This window comes from Heterodontus francisci, chromosome 37 (assembly GCF_036365525.1).
Source record: "Heterodontus francisci isolate sHetFra1 chromosome 37, sHetFra1.hap1, whole genome shotgun sequence".
In the NCBI taxonomy this organism is placed as follows: Eukaryota; Metazoa; Chordata; class Chondrichthyes; order Heterodontiformes; family Heterodontidae; genus Heterodontus; species Heterodontus francisci.
Window position 1 is genome coordinate 10528120 of NC_090407.1, and position 16964 is coordinate 10545083.

Genomic DNA, 16964 nt, shown 5'->3' on the forward strand with positions numbered 1-16964 from the left:
TTGTCTATGAAGTGCTTTGGGATATCATGAGAGACAGAATGTAAATACAAGTTTTTCTTCTAACTTTCAGCAGGGCAAAAGTTAAGCTATTGAATGCTTGTCTTCTGTTCTAGGCCCTGAGCTTCAGTGGCAGGGCTGCCTGACACTGGCAGCATCAGCTGAGTTAGTTTGATAAAGTCAGGTAGAAACCCATTCCATCGCAGGTGAGAAAAGAACAACAGAACCTATTTCCCACCTCTTGAATGGCCTCCTGTCAGCAATTTACAAATTGACCTGAAGAGGCTCTGGTGAAGTGAGCAGAGCTCTGTCTATCTGGCTGCATAGTAATGGCTGCATCAATCATTGAAAGTAACATTTGTATAGTTTCCTTCGGTTTGGAAATTATTAGCATTTTGCTAGTATATCTCCTGTGACATAGCACAAATGGGTAGTCCAGAGCCAGTTACCAAAAGCTTATCCTCTGCTCGAGTATCTAATGCTCTGTGTTACCTGTCCCCACAATGGTGAATTGTCAGAGCTGCTATCTCTTCTTGATTTGCAGTCTGGTCACTATCAGACCAAGCAAACAGGAATTCTATTAGTACAAATCATTTTATGTATAGAAGTAAAAAGTGCAAATAATTTGGTGACTACTGGCTAACTTCTGAGTCTATCCTTGTGCATCACATAGGTCTCATGGGAAACCTTGACTTTGTCAAGGAGTTGACATAACCATAGTGTGTGTTGTCTATTTAGGAGCTGTAAGGGCCTTGAGGTAGGGCTGGGCAACTGAGGAAAAATGAGAAAGCATTGGACTCTTGACCAGGGCTGATGCAGATCTTAATTTGGGGCTTTGACTCCTGTCTGAATTTGTTCTTGCTTGTTAGATACTATGTGAATTATAGGGACTTGTGCCCAGTGTGGGGGCAGGGGATGGGGGAGGGGTGACTCAGACTGCCCATGCATAATTCTCATTGTATCCTTGCAGATAGTATTGAGCTGGAATTGAGCTCAAATCTTAGGGGCGGTAACTGGAAATGACCTGCATTTATATAGCGCCTTTCAAAACCTCAGGAGTCCCAAAGCACTTTACACACAATGAAGTGCTTCTGAAGTTTAGTCACTGTTGTAATGATAGAAGGAGGCTATTCAGCCCATAGAGCCCATGCTGGCACTCTGCAAGAGCAAATATAATGCAGGAAACATGGCAGCTAGTTTGCGCACAGCAAGCTCCCACAAACAACAATGACATACTGACCAAATAATCTGTTATAGTGATATAAGTGATCGAGGGATAAATATTGGACAGAGCTCCCCTGTTCTTCTTTGAAATAGTGCCATTGGGATCTTTCAGAGGGAAGTCAGGGCCTCGGCTTAAAGTCTCATGTGAGAGACAGCACCTCTAACAACTCAGCATTCTGTCCGTACTGCACTGAAGCGTCTGGGGTTCAAGTTTGTGGAGTGGGACGTGAACCCAGAATATTTAAATTCAGAGGTGAGAGTGCTACCAACTCAGCCACAGTTTTAAATACTTTACCATCCAGACCCTCATTGACTTTTGGTGTAATTTGTCTCCTATAGATGATATGTTTCTTTGTCCTTTTAAAAAAAATACCATATATTGTACACTTGACTTTTAACCCTGATATACTGTAGTGCTTGTTACAGACAACAATCCTCCTGAGATCCATTTTCATAACATACTTTCATTCATAACGTAGGTTTCAGTCCCCATTCCCCCCCAGTGCAAATGGTATTTGCAGTATTCAAACAATTCAGGTACAATGTGCTTTTCAGATTCCTCCGTGATAAGTTGTGATGTGGAGTAAATAGACATACTGAGCAGGCAGCAGAGCCAAGACTGTGATGTGCACTTAGGGGAGAGCAGAATTAGAGCCCAGCTGCATTCATAATTGTTATTCGCTCTTTGGCAGTTTGTGGAGATGACCAGTAATTAAATATGTGGTATGGTCGTCCCATTTAGGATCTTAAGTTACTTAATGCAGGTTATCAGGGCTTTTCCCGTTTTTGAAAATTGACACCCACTGAACACTTAGCTTTGTTCTGCTCTGGGGTCAGGTGGTGTAAGTGGATCTGTAGGTGTTTTCAAGTCTTCAGTCAAGGCTTTCAAATGCATGACCTCTGGTAACCTTATGCTGCTGTCATTACTGTCTGTTAATGTACCCAGCCAATTTTGTTCTGCGGGGAGCAGGAAATCAGTTTTAAAGCAAAATCCAAGGGTGGATGTTTCGAATTTTAACTCCATGATGTGGTCGCTGCCAAATCCGTTGTAGGGTTAGTCTCGTTTGTGCTAAAAACAAAATCACTGTTAAGGGGCAGCAGGTGTCAGTTGTGCCTATGATTTGTGCGGCTGTTAACTCTGCATCTCCCTTCAGATTGACGGTGTGATCAGTTCACACATTCCCAGTCGCTTCTGTGTGTGGCTATCCATACTGAATGTGGTACTACCAGACAAAGCAGTTAATTGAGTTGCCAACCATCGACACAATTCATCTCGGGGAACCTTAAGTCTTTGGGGTTTTGTTTTTAAGGTGGCACGGCCAGAACTACACGTGGATTCATCCAATAAATGCTCAGCTAAGAAAGAAATGGGATTAATGTAGAATTAGTATAAATGGGCGGTTGATGGTCAGCGCGGACTCGGTGGGCCAAAGGGCCTGTTTTGGTGCTGTATCTCTCTATGGCTCTATAACTCTAACGCACCCTCGAGTGTTCCGTTAGGGATTTGATTCTTGGCCAGAAATGAGCTGCTACAAAAATCTGTGTAAATAGATGGTAGTCATTAATCCCACAGAGAAAGTGCAGAGATTGTTGTATTAAATTTGCCTCAGTTACACTGCAGGGTGGAATCAAGGATCAGGGAAAATGCAACTGTACAGTTACTTTAAAAGCCATTATGTGTCATTCCTACTCCAGTGTGGACCTTCCCCCAGCGTTAGAGGAACGTTAACCTTAAGCATTACAGTTCAATACCCCAGTGATATTGCAGAGCTGCGTCACCGATACCAAGTCAGGCTCAGTGCGTTCTGATATAAAAGCAAAATACTGCGGATGCTGGAAATCTGAAATAAAAAAACAAGAAATGCTGGAACCACTCAGCAGGTCTGGCAGCATCTGTGGAAAGAGAAGCAGAGTTAACGTTTCGGGTATCTGCTTCCCTTTCCTCAGAACGTCCTGACTCTGGCTGCGGATTGACCAGGAAAGTACTATCAGGTGAACATCAGCCACCTACCCACGAGAAAACAGTCCTGTTTATGATGAGCGACATTGGATTTGTCACGGCTGGCAGGGGCCAGGAAATAAGAGCACCTGACAAGAGGGGTGGCCCTCTGTCTGGGAGGGATGTAACTCTTTCACATGAATGTCACAGTGCATCCCATAGAGACACAAGAGCCCAGTGGAGTGATGTATATTATACTTAACCATAAATGCATTACACAAACATTCTGCAGAGCCACTGTTTAGGGTACTTAACACTATTGTAATCTAGAAAGGGCAGATGAGCAATTGTTTTGTGTCAAAGGATTAATTTATGCACTCACACCTAGACTCTTTAACTACTAAAAAAAAAGAATGAAGTCAGATTTGTGCCAAGTTTAGGGATTTTTTTCCCCTGTAAAATGATCGCACAGACAGCTGTCAGTCTAGCCTGAGCCCAGTTGCTTTGTGTTGCTTGAAGCATTTCTGGTTGCTGGGAGTGTCAGGGGAATTTTAGACCTGCTGCCCTCTTTAAAAAAAGGTTTCTATTGTGCCTGTGACCTGTTATATTACATCCTTCATTCGGATAAGGACAAGATTATTAATATGCTTTGGGAAAAGTGCAAGTAGTGTGCAAAAGGCTGCATGCTGTCTGTTAAAACTCTGAGGCAGCTGCTGTTCAGCTCCACCCTTCCTCCACAGCTCCAACACGTTTGCTCTCTTCCCCCTTTTTCTGCACCCCCACCCCCCCACAAAAAAAAAATGTGAAGTTTCTCTTCATGTTGCGAGAGGATTCGTGACCAGGGTTTCATCTCCATTTGCTTGAGGCGTGATGTTTTGCTACTGATTGTAGCATTTTGCCAGACACACAAGACTAGTTGGGGAGAGGAGAGCGTGGTGTGTGTCTGTAGTGTCGCTGCTTGGGGTTTTTTTTTCCCTCTTTCTCTTGCTCACTCTGCTCCCAAAGGAGGACGAGAGGAGAATTCCCTAAAGCTCCTCTTTTGTTACTGATGGCTGTCTGACTGCAGCGCAGAGAAAGAAACAGCTTCAGTCTGAAGCCCTGACTAGAAACTGCCGAGGTCTTTTGTTGTGTCGACAATCTGAATGCTCGTCGCTCTTCATACCTGTTCTGCTTTGAAAAGGGAGGTCACGGTAAGAGCTGCTACCTTTCGAGGGAGGATAGACTTGTGCTGAGATGCGAGGATTGTAAAGCTGGAGAGAGAGAGAAGAAACTGAAAGGTGTATCTTGCGGAAAGAAAGAGGAAGCTTGCTATTCCGGAGATCAATGCACTGGGAAACATTTTCTGCTCACTTACAGCCGAGGACTTCAGTTTGCACTGGTGAAACTTCAGTGTTTTGAAGTCTTAAGACCAGGAAAATGACAAGCCAGCGGCAAGCACCTTCCAAGGATGAGACTTGATTGAGACAGTTCTTCAAAACAAGAGGGGAAGTGCCAGCAGATTCCTAAAGGCACTAAACTTGATTCCTGAAAGCTGCCCCCCACGCCCAGATTTTCAAGCATGCAGTTTCTTGATAACATTTAGCAAACGGCAGAAGCTGATTTTTGTTTAAAATATAACTCAGCCGAGTTAAAGAGACTTTGTGCTGCACCTGAAACCAGATGGCTTGTTGCTAGACTATTGCCTGGTCAGTTTCTGTGGTCAGAAAAAGGGGCTGCACATTTTTACCACATGCAGATAAGTATTCGGGGGTTTCACTGGTGTTGGGGGTGGGTTTGGAGAGGAGTTAGGCTTTGACTGGAGGGCGATAAATCTGTACAACTGAACACAGGCTGATTTCGCCGCCGTAGCTTTGGTTTTGGGGACAATACCTCTTAAGAATTTGATTTGAGCTTGGGACTCAGAAGTGAATACAAATAAAGGTGAAAAAGTACTTTTGCTTAATAGCCTCGTCACAAAGGGTCAGCTGAAAGAAGGCCATTCTTTGCCAATAGATTTGCTAGCCAGCTGACCCCAGGAAGCTATTGTGGCTAAGCCTGTCCCTTGTGTGGTGTCTTTTATCATTTTTAATGGGGCAGTGGCACTTGCTAGATAAACTGCCTGTCTGCTGTCTTACAGTCTTTTCACGTGTAGGGTGAATCTATTCAAGGACTATCATGCTGTACGTGAGCAACAGAATTGGTCTCTCCACAATATGCACCACTTGAACTCTTGGAATTATTTTGCTTTACCTACGGCATACCTCCAAAAGGGAATTGAATTTACAGCAATCACCGGATTAATGAGACATGGATCGTTTTCTGAGGGGATGTGTGAACTGAAGAGAGGTGGAAGATGTTTGACCAGCTTTGGCCAGTTTGTTACAGTCCTAAGCGTCATGTTGGCAAACCAGGAGACGGTTGGAAGGAAGCACTAATTTAAAAAGCTGTGTCACTTGCCTTGAGGCCTGGGGACTTGCAATCACTTTTGTCTCGGGTTGCAAGGAGAACTGTGTGTGGTATGACTGGGGGCAGGTATCCCACGCCCCCTGCACATCGGGGCAGAATGTACCAACATAAAGTCTCTCTGGTCGTGCGGTACTTCATGATCCCGTGCAACATCTGCCTGATTCTGTTGGCTACCTCGACGCTGGGCTTTGCTGTCCTGCTCTTCCTTAACAATTGTACGTTGCCTACTTCCAATGTTCCAAAAAGCAATCCGTGTTTTAAATCATGTTGAATTGCTGATGTACAATTTACTTTACGTGACTGAATTGAATCAATTATTCTGGTTGTTTTCTATCTCTTTGTTGTTGCACAGCTTAAACATATGCTATTTTGAAGAAGGTGGCACACCCAGGTTCATTTCAAGCCCGAACAGCAGATTTCACATGCTATTTGGGATAGGCCTATCATCAGAAGCACCCAATAGTAGAAAGTAGAATTTTGCACCTTCAGAGAGAGACCAGGAAATAAGTAATAGTGGGCCTCGAGAGTTGGTATTGGAGACAGCAGGTCCAATGAGTTCCTTTTGCAAAGTGCAACGGGTCAACAGGAACTCGTCGGTCATGGGTCTCCTCTATGGGGAAATTGTGGGGGAATAAGACTGATTGATTGGATTTGAAAGAGCTGGCACGGGCTTGATGGGCTGAATGGCCTCCTTCTGTGCTTAGGATGCTATGATTAAGTGCCACTTCCTCAGCTGCATAAGATGCATTACAAAAAGGATGTAAAATACCCTGGTTAGTGACTCTTAGTGCCACAGTCAGCAGTAAGTTTGCACTTAGAATTTACACACGTGGTGACTGCCTGATTTCAACCATTGGATTTAGGAACAGCACCAAGTGGAGGTCTTATGGAGAGAATGCTGTGGAGTGATGTGGTTGGAAGTAAGTTTCCATGCTGTCATAAGCTGGTCCGTGGCTTGGGGTTGTAGTTGGGAATAATGAGAAATTAATTAAAAGAGGAGGGAACAAACAGCAGTCCTGACCGTATTAAAGACCGTAGCTTTTACGTGTTTAGTTGCTCCATCAAAACGCATTCCAAATGGGGACATTTGGAAACTACTTCAAAGGTCTTCACTAGTTTTCTGATGTTGATCTGTCACTGCAGTCTTCAAAGAAATAATTGTAATATCATAAGAGCCAGAGGACACTTTATATGCAAATGTTATTCTTTTGAAGACAAGATTATTAAAAGGTTTTAATCAACATCTTCACAAGCATAGAATGCTATATGGAGAGATTTAAGACATTTCTGTAATAAATGGGAAAAGGGCTTTGATGATAGAGCTTGGGAACTAGTGTTTCCTGTTTGGAAATATATTGCCCCCCAGTGGCCAAGTTGTTAGATGTTGTCACATGGGTATTACAGTTATCGTCAACACCCTTGTTTCCAGGGGTGGAGATGGAGGGGAGGGAGGAAACGGGGGGAGTGGGGGGGTGGGGGGGGTTGGAGTGAGGCAGTTCTCTTGATTGCAATTCAGTAACTTTGTCTGGAAAGTTACGAGCATATGAATGTTGGGTGACTAACATGATCAGTTTAGGATGTTCTCCTTGGGAGAATAGCTGTCTGCTCCTCACTGCCTATGCTTATGCATGGGCGATGGCTACTTGGGAAAACTACAGTAGGGTTCCCAGTGCCTGTAGAGTCCCAGCAAGAATCAGCTCCTTCGAGGGAAGGAGTTAGGAAGCTGGGAGACGAGGAAAAAAGCTTGCGGTATGTAAGTAAAAGCCTTAACTACAGAATACTTTGTTTTAGTGCAGTATGGTGATGACTGTATCAAGTCTGTGTTCAGTGGTACAGGATGACTTGACCATTCATGATTGCTTCATTGCATCGTTCTAAATGAAAGGACAGTCGCACACACACAAGTCTCAGCACGTTGCAATATTCTCTTTCCTGACTATCAGTGGGCTTGGCCTGAACCATTTCAAGTTGGAGGGATTCATCTTTTAGACTCGCTGTTCAGTGTACCTGGGATTAGATCGGTTCAGTCCTGGTACTATTGCTGGTGCACAGCGCTGGATCAAATGTACCTCCAACCACTGTCCTCTTGTATTCCCCTCCCTCCGAACAATTGGGTAGCATTTTGATGACACTTGTATCTGGCAGGACCACACGGAGTGATTATAACAAAGAGCAGCTGCGTAAAAAGATCCTATAGAAAGAAAACCTATTCATAACAAATTGCACAGTCCCTCCCCTCCCATACTAGAATAGGTTAGGGTGGAGTGGACTTTATAGCGGGAAGTTTTTCCATCAATACCCATTTTAAGCATTCAGCTACAAAGAATTGTGCTTGGTTTTGCAATGGACATTTTAATCTTGAATTGTGATGACCTCATTAAGGAACTGGCTGGGAGGTGTTGCGATCAGAATGGTGAGGGAATGGTACTGACTACAGCAATTTGCAATTACATATCATTTGTACGGTATAAGCTCTTCAAGGCTGGGGCAAAAAAAAACAAAATATAGGAATGGACGCTGAGCCAAGTGGACATTAGAAAAGTGAGCGAAAGCTTGGTTACTAAAATTCTTAGCAATGGTGAGGAAAGAGGAAAGTTCAGAGTGATCTAGCGAAGGAGTTCCAGAGAATTGGGCCTAGACTCTGCTACCAATGGTAGATGACAGGAGGAGGATTCAGTAAAAGCCAGAGGCAGAGGACTAAAGGGTAGGAGAGGTGATGCAGAGAGAGGCTGGGCAAGACTATGAGGGGATTTGAAGATGAGGACAAAGGGTTTTAAACAGCTCAGTAGGAACACGCTCACCTCTTGAATCAGTAGGTTATGCATTTAAGCTCCACTCTAGAGACTTGAGTGCAAAATCTAGGCTGATTTTTTAAAAAGATACAGCACTGAAACAGGCCCTTCGGCCCACCGAGTCTGTGCTGACCAACAACCACCCATTTATACTAATCCTACAGTAATCCCATATTCCCTACCACCTACCTACACTAGGGGCAATTTACAATGGCCAATTTACCTATCAACCTGCAAGTCTTTGGCTGTGGGAGGAAACCAGAGCACCTGGCGAAAACCCACGCAGTCACAGGGAGAACTTGCAAACTCCACACAGGTAGTACCCAGAATCGAACCCAGGTCACTGGAGCTGTGAGGCTGCGGTGCTAACCACTGCACCACTCCTGATGTTCAAATGCAGTACTGCACTGTTGGAGCTGGTGCCTTTCGGATGAGGCGTTAAACTCGGGCCCCGCGTCTGCCCTCTCAGGTGAACATAAAAGATCCCATAGCATTATTTTGGAAAAGATCGGGGGAGTTTTCCCCGATGTCCTGTTGAATGTTTATCCCTCAAGCAACATCACTAATTATCTGGTTATTTATTTCCCTGCAGCTTGTAGGACCTGGTTGTTCACGCATTGCAGCCACCTTTCAACAGGAACTACACTTAGGACCCTTACCTCATGCCAGCTTCATCTGTTCCCCACCACTGTTCAAGCAAGCATGTTTTACAAAAAATTATTAGGAGAAGGGATGTTAATTGCAGTTTTGTCAACTGTATCACATTTAAGAGACATGCTGATTATGAGATTCCCACTTCAAATCCAGGCTATCAGTAAATTGCCTAGACTACAGCATGCAGGGCTCACGTTTGTGGTGATATAATTGAGACCAACTGAGTTGCTCATCATCTATTTGATGTCTGTGCAGCCATTGAGGCCCATATGGCATGGTAACTAGTGCCATCGGCACTCCCTGTTGTACAATTCCACAAGCAGAGTTCACGCTCGTCCTCCTTCTGCTGGGCTCAACTGCAACCTCAGTTGAATAAAGTGGGAATGTGGAATATTACACTTTGCATGAATGGAGTCTGGGCCAGTGCCTTGTAGCTTTCCAGGAGACATTATGGATATGCCCTAACGTGATATTTTAGGACATTTGTGTTCATTTTTCAATCTCTCTGAATTCATGCTGAAATAATGGAAGAACATAGCTGTGATTTGTAGCTCAAATATATGCTTATACTATATAATAATTGGTAGCACCAGACTGTGATGAAATAGTTATAAAATGATATCTTTAGTACAATTATTGCTATCATTAAATGAAAGGTGTAGAAAATTGCACAATGCATTTTCGACATAAAATCTATTATATCAGAGATCTGGGTGACTGGAATAAGTACCACAGCTTAGTAATATTCCATTAGGAAGGCAATGGGTCATGAAATAGAATATAAGGTCATTTTTTTTCCCAATAACCTTTAACCTTCCTTATGGTCGAGGATACAATTTTGGTCGTTTTAACCCCTTCACCTCCATATTGGATGTGTGGAAAGGTTTAGTACTCAAAATTGTTCAATTATTCCTGCATTTGATGATCCATTTTAAATTAATTTTCAGACTTCCCACCATATGAATGCTGGTGGACTAGTAGTGTTAATTGGTCTTTATTCGAGTTGGCTTGTTTATAGCTGTTGAGAAACATTCATTCCATATCTAAATATATGCTAATGATGCTTAACAGACATGTCAAGAATAAAATAGAAAGACTTGCATTTATATAGCACCTTTCACAACCTCAGGATGTCCTAAAGCGTTTTACAGCCAATTAAGTACTTTTGAAATGTAGTCATTGCTATAATCTAGGAAATGCAGCAGCCAATTTGTGCACAGCAAGCTCCCACAAACAGCAGTGTGGTAATGATCAGATAATCTGTTTTAGTGATGTTAATTAAGGGATAACTATTGGTCAGGACGCTGGATAGAACTCCCTGTTCTTTTCTGAAATAGTGCCATGGGATCTTTTACGCCTACCCTAGAAGGCAGACGGGGCCTCGGTTTAACATCTCATCCAAAAGAAGGCACCTCTCGCAGTGCAGCACGCCCTCAGTATTGTGCAGCAGTATCAACCTAGATTTTGTGCTCGTCTCTGGAGTGGGACTTGAACCCACCATCCTCTAACTCAGAGGGAAGAGTGCTACCCACTGAGCAAAATGATAAGATTAAAGCCATTCACTTGTGGCATTTGAGGATAGATTGACAGTTGTACTTGAGGCTGTCAAATCTCTGCGCGCACTTTTACATCTACCCTGTGAATTGCACCACTTTCTCTGTTTTAACCTTTCCCGTCAGGTGCTGGTTCTCTGTAGGGTGATGCAGATCCAAGTACAAGAGGGAAAATGCAGAGGACTGGCCTTCTGCATGTATGTTGGTAGAACAGGAAGTCTGACAGCTGACAACAGATGCCTAGACCCATAGTTTTATGGGTCTACCAATGGCCTCAGTTCATTGTAAATCCTAGCGTTGATATTTGAGGGAAAACTGCACTATCTCCAATTAGCTGCACTCCTTTAGTTGAAGGGTACCTTTCAATAGAGCAAAGGAACTTGCATTTATATAGCACCTTTCATGTCCTCAGTAATGTAGCTGTGTGAACCCACCCACCTGCATTTAAGACCCTTTGGCCTGAGTGGGCTGTCAATCTTCTGCTCTAGTAAGAGCAACTCTGATCTAATTAAGGGATAGTATTGGAAATTATGAAAACATCCGTGAGATCTTCCAGCGCAATAAAGATATGTGACAGGAAGAACCCCCAAACAGGGAGAGCTCAATGGGACGTCAAGGGTGAAATGCTTTGGGAACTAATTCCCATAGGAGCATCAAAAGTAAATATACTTCTAAATAATTCCCATCGTTTTCAGCTTGTGTTTTATTATTTATAATTGTTTCATATGTTAATGAGTTACCATGGTGACGTGAATTTTCTTTCAGGAAGCATTCGTTTCAGCTTTTCAGTGAGCTTGATTCAAATGCTTTTCATCTATATCAGAAATGTAAATAAAGAGTGACTATTTATTAAACTGGGTTTAGGGTCTTGCCCTGTGTCAATGGATAAGGAAAAGAGCTGGAGATGCCTTCTGTTTTCTTTTCTGTTTTTCTCCCTCTGCTTTTTTGTTTGCTCCCCTCCTCGTTTCTCTTGCTTCTCCCCACCTCTTCCTTCTTAAGAAACTGATTCTTGCTGCGTACAGCTCCAGTGGTGTCAGTGATCTTTTAATATTCACTCCAACTGGCCATTCTTCATGTATCGGCTCAAACTGTGAGTGTTGGCAAGTTATTTGACCATGCGGGAGTGGGTGGGGATCACTTTTTAATATTTAGAATTAGAATTAGAATTCTTGTTTGTTTGGAAGGGGGCTTAGAAACCCTGACTGATTTCCCCTGTCCTCAGGGTTACTGTGACCAATTCTAGTGTTCCGTTGGTTTCCCAGCTGAGATGAACAGTTGAGTACAGAGAAAGGTTTGAACCTGGAACTGTTCTTGTCTCTGTGGCTTGAACACTCCCAGTTGGCGCATGTACCGACTGAACCAGTGATACTCAGAAGATGGCCTGAAGGCCATTCATGGCCTGTCTCTGTTTCACTGGTGTCCCTTGCCAGACATGGTTTGTTATGTTGCTTTCAACCTCCATTCATGGATGTATATATGTTGCTATAGCAACTTTCACAACATCCTAAAGTGCGTTACTTGCCAATGAATTAATTTTTTCTGAAGTGTAGTCACTGTTTAATGTAGGAAATATCACAGCCAATTTGCACATAGCAAGCTCCCACAAACAGCAAAGGGATAAATGACCAGATAACCTGTTTTATTGATGTTAGTTGAGGGATAAATGTTGGCTAGGGCACTGGGGAGAATGCCCTGCTCTTCTTTGAAAAGTGCCATGGGGTCGTTTACGCCCACCTCTGAGAGAGCATTGCAGGGCCTGGTTTTAACATCTCCCCCAGACGACGTACTGTCAACAGTGCACCGTTACCCCAGTACGGGCACTGAGATTATCAGGTTGGATTTTGTACTGAAGTCCCTGAAGTGAGTCTTGAACCCACAACCTTCTGATAGAGAGATGAGAGTGCTACCAACTGAACCACAGCTGATGCACATAATTGTACTCAGTGCCCTGGTGGAATAAAAAAAAATGAGCTGTGGTTCTTACTGCTGATTATTAGCCAGTAACTGCTGCTGTAAGGTTTGTGGTTGTTGACAGAGACGAGGTTGGGTGAGCTCGGTTGCTGTTCTATTAAATATCCTGCCAACATTCACCGTTTAGACTCACACATGAGGAGTAACCACTTGGACAACTGCCAGTGCTAGAGGTCACTAGTGTGAATATCCAACCCAAGTGGGTTTCTTCGTCTTGATGCGTACTCTTCAGATTGGCTGTTGATAGCTAGATTTTTTTTAAATTTAAAAAAAAAAGGCACCCAGAGGTTATAATGCAACTGTGTGACACGACTATTTTGACAGTACCCATTACATCTATAAACGTACTTCCACAAATGTCTGTCTGATGTTGTTTGTTGTAAAGATGAACTGGAGAAACACACTGAACCATAGAACAATCTAAATTCACAGGTAACGATATAAATCATTGACTTGCTTTCGGCTAGATGTTGAAATTCCTCCTACTTGAATCCTCTCTGGGCTACAGGTCCCATATTGTGTCTGGTAGTTCTTGGTTATGTTGGCTGGATTGTAATGGCTCTGTTTTTTCCCTTGTTTCCAGATAAACCTGTGATTAAGTTCACTCCAGCCCCTCCAACATCACAGGATGGTAAGTGAGCATTTCTTGCAATTTAAAAGGAAGAAAATTTATAAATCACAGGTGGAAGAACTTTAAATGAGTGTTTTGTTTGGGTGCAGAGTGTTTGAACTTTGCTTGCCTGGATTTGAAGAATAACTGAGCTTATAATCATGCAAAAATGGAAAATATTCACAGAATGTGATCCTCAAAGCACTGTTAAAAGTGCAATAAATACAATTAACCTGACATACTCAGTCTTGGTAATACGCTATTGCTGATTATCTCCAATCCTTTTTTAAAATAATCTCCAATCCTTTTTAAAAATAATTTCCAATCCTTTTCCCACACCCATCTCCTGAAGTCACTAACTCCTCCCAGGTTACTGTGATACTCTTAATATGCCCTCCTGGATCTCCCTTCACATTTGAATTTGGGCATTGCATGAGGATAAGGTATTTGACCATGGGATTTGGAAGCCATACTTAGCTCTCACTTGACTTCCACACGAGCAGTTGGACATATTCCTGAAGATATTGTCACGAGATCCTCCCACCCTCCAACCACCCCAACACAACTGTCATCATGGCACCCCACCTTCCCACATCAACTGGGAAGCAAGCACATTCTCTTTTACCCGATTTGGATGATTATTGTTCGTTTCCAATATTTTTATAACTAATAAACAATGTTTAAAGAAACAACATTTGTTTTTTTAATGCTCCTATCATTTTTCCTCAGGATTGCTGGCAGCAATCTCCTGGAGATTATTCCTTGGAGAGTCTATGACAAGCATGGAGGGTTGGCACTCCTATTCCACATAGATGAAATAACATTAATCATAGGGTAATGCACGAGGGTTTTACCCTTTGGTTTGCTTTGTTTTTTTGAAGCCAGTTGTTGTTACTTTCCTTACTGCTGGTCCTGGAGAGATCAACTAACTTAACTCAACACAGACCAAGTATCAAACCAGGGACCATCCTGGTCTATAAAGCAGTGACTGCAATGCTACCACTGGCTTTGACATCCCTGAGATAGGTAGGGAAAGGTCAGCTGAGCTTCCTACCTTAAATTATTGTCCAGCCACCCTTCCTGGAATGTCTCACCATTCAGGCACACACATCAACAATGCCCAATAGGTTGAGGTACCAGAGAGATTAGGGTTGCCAACCCTCCAGGAATGTCCTGGGGTCTCTTGGAATTGACTATTAATCTACTAGACACTGCATCGGGAAATCCAGGGGAAAAATCATAGGGGAACAAAATAAATTGGTTTTTTTTTTTCATTCTCTTCAAACATTTCTAACATTTATTAGTTATAAAACATTGGAAACGTAAAAATAGGTTGTTTCACCAACAGTCAAGATTAATCCAATTGGGTAACAATGAAGCTGTTCCCTTTCCAATTGGCTGTGGGAAGACTGTGCGCCTGGAGGATCGACCAATGGTGGGAGTGTGGGGGTTTGAGGTGGGAGGTCATGGAATGAAATTTCCAGGAAAAGGCCCAACCAGAGTTGACAACCTGAAGAAGGATGCCCAAGAGTCGCTGCCCTTCAAGAAGTGTTTGCCATATGAGCCAGCCATGCCATGTACAGTGAGACTGTTTAATTAGTATCAGCAGGGCAGCATTAAGAGCAGTTTCATGCTGAGAACATAAATCCTCTGGGATCTGGGTCAGCACAGCCTGCACTAGTCTCATCCACAACAAGTAACAGCCGTTGAAGGAAAAAGAACTTTCCGTCCCTACTGACAGGCTCCAGAGCTAGGGGACTGTTCTAGACCAGTGCATGTATGGCTAGACACCAACATTATTTTATAGCTTTACTCTTAAAAAGGGAACTGAGGCAGTGAAAACATTGTGTATTTGAAAAAATAAATTATTGCATAGTACACAGCTCAAAACATGCATTGGTTTCTGAAAGTAGATAATATTATAAATGCAGCCAGTGGAAATTGTCACATAGTCTAGGCTTGTCCTCCTACGAGTAGTGAGGTGTTTACGATGAATAAATGATTTGGTAGGTAGAGAGAAACTAGTTCCTCCGGTGGGGAGGTCCAGAATAGAGGGCCCGGCAAAACCTTAAAATTAAAGCCAGGCCGTTCGACCTTGATGTCAGGAAGCACTTCGTCAAACAAAGGATAGTGGAAATCCGGAACACTCTCCACCAAAAGACTCTTGGGGCTGGGGGGTCAGTTGAAAATTTTTCGACTAAGATTGATAGATTTTTGTTCGGCAGCAGCATTAGGGGTTATGGAATAAAGGGGAGAAGATGGAGATAAGATACAGATCAGCCATGATCTTTTTGAATAGTGGAACAGACTTGAGCTGAATGGTCTCTTCCTGTTCCGATATTTTGTGTATTTCCTAAATTCTTCTCCAATTCCACCTTTTCCACTGAAATTGTATCTACTGGTCATATTTGCAATTTAACTTCACATAGCTGACTAACAGAAGAATGTGGGCAATGAATCGCTTTCTGGACTGTTACTCACGTTAATCTCTAAACCCTCATCATCAGCAAAAAAAAATGGGAAGTGATGACCTAGAGAGGCTCGGTTCGAAATTCCTGGTCGACTTTGTATAAAGGGCATTAAAAATGGCTTCCATCCATTGCGCAGGAGATTATTCGATATTCCCGCTCGCTGCGTGTGTTCCAAAGTCGGCCCTACGTATTGTTAAAAAGTTACAGCTATATTTTCGATCATTTGTTTGCTTCTCACAGCCTCTTAAAATTGGACAGTGGGCAGGGCACGTGAGTTTGATGCAGTGCAACATCCTGGGACATTTATGCTTACAGCATTCCAACACATTTGCTGTCCGAATCCAACAACATTCCATAGGAAGTGAGGAGTGAAAATTATAGTATCCCGTGATAACAAATAATTTGCCTTGCCCATTGAAAAATGTAGCAACAACAACAGCTTGCATCTAAATAGCATCCTTAACATAGTGAAACATAGTCCAAAGGCTCTTCACAGGAGCGCTATCAAACGAAATTTAACATTGAGCCACACGAGGGGCTGAATTTTATGTGCCTGCTGCCGATTTTGGCGGCGAGGGGGAAAAATGGCAGCCTGTCCACACGGGACACATGTCACAAAGCCGCCACGGTTCTAAGCACTGCGGCTCATTTAAATAGCGGGGGCGGGGCCCCCCCACCTCGATCATGTGGATGGGACGGGTTGTCCGTCCCCGACAATGGCGTCAGCTGCCTGTGCGCAGGCGCTGACGCTGTTTTTAAAGGGCTGTTAGCCCTACCGGCTAATTTAAATATTTAAAAGTAAAGTGAATTGAAATAAATAAATACATTTCTTTTGCGTCTCTCCCAGCCCCCCATAACAATTAAGTCAATTATTTACCCTGCCCCCCCAAAAAAAACTTAACCTTATCGTCTGACCTTCCCCCAAACACCCCCCACCAAACCGCACAAACTTCAACTACAACCCTTCCCACCATCCCCTACACCCATGATGTTAATTTGACCCCGTTTCCTCTCCCCCACTCCGCACTGATAAATTTGCCTCCTCCCCCCTCCCCACCAGTGTGGCGCCTCGTTTCCCCGGACAGGGATCCGAAGGTGTGGGAGTGCCGGCCACTGGGCCGAAGATCGCAGCGGGACATCAGGTGGCGATGTGAGCTTCATTAATTCATTCATTTTAATTTACTTCAATATTCAAATTGGGGTCCCATCGCCGAGTGGCGGGGGGTGGGCCACCATGAGGCCTCACCGCCGCTGGTAATATCGGGCTGGGGTGCATGGTGGCCCTCTCCCGGAGACATCTTCAGGCCC

At 43.5% G+C, this 16964-nt stretch overlaps 1 protein-coding gene across 4 annotated transcripts in view; it reads left to right on the forward strand.

Annotated features, from left to right (window-relative positions):
• agrn (agrin) overlaps window positions 1–16964 on the forward strand; it is a 471240-nt gene that overhangs the window by 268579 nt on the left and 185697 nt on the right. For 2 of the 4 annotated variants that reach the window (XM_068017055.1, XM_068017056.1), the window contains exon 3: window positions 13159–13206. In XM_068017055.1, coding sequence (XP_067873156.1) covers window positions 13159–13206 — 48 coding nt within the window. Of the gene's footprint in view, window positions 1–4071; window positions 5821–13158; window positions 13207–16964 lie in introns of those variants that run through there. The other 2 variants (XM_068017057.1, XM_068017058.1) reach the window with 2 other exon arrangements.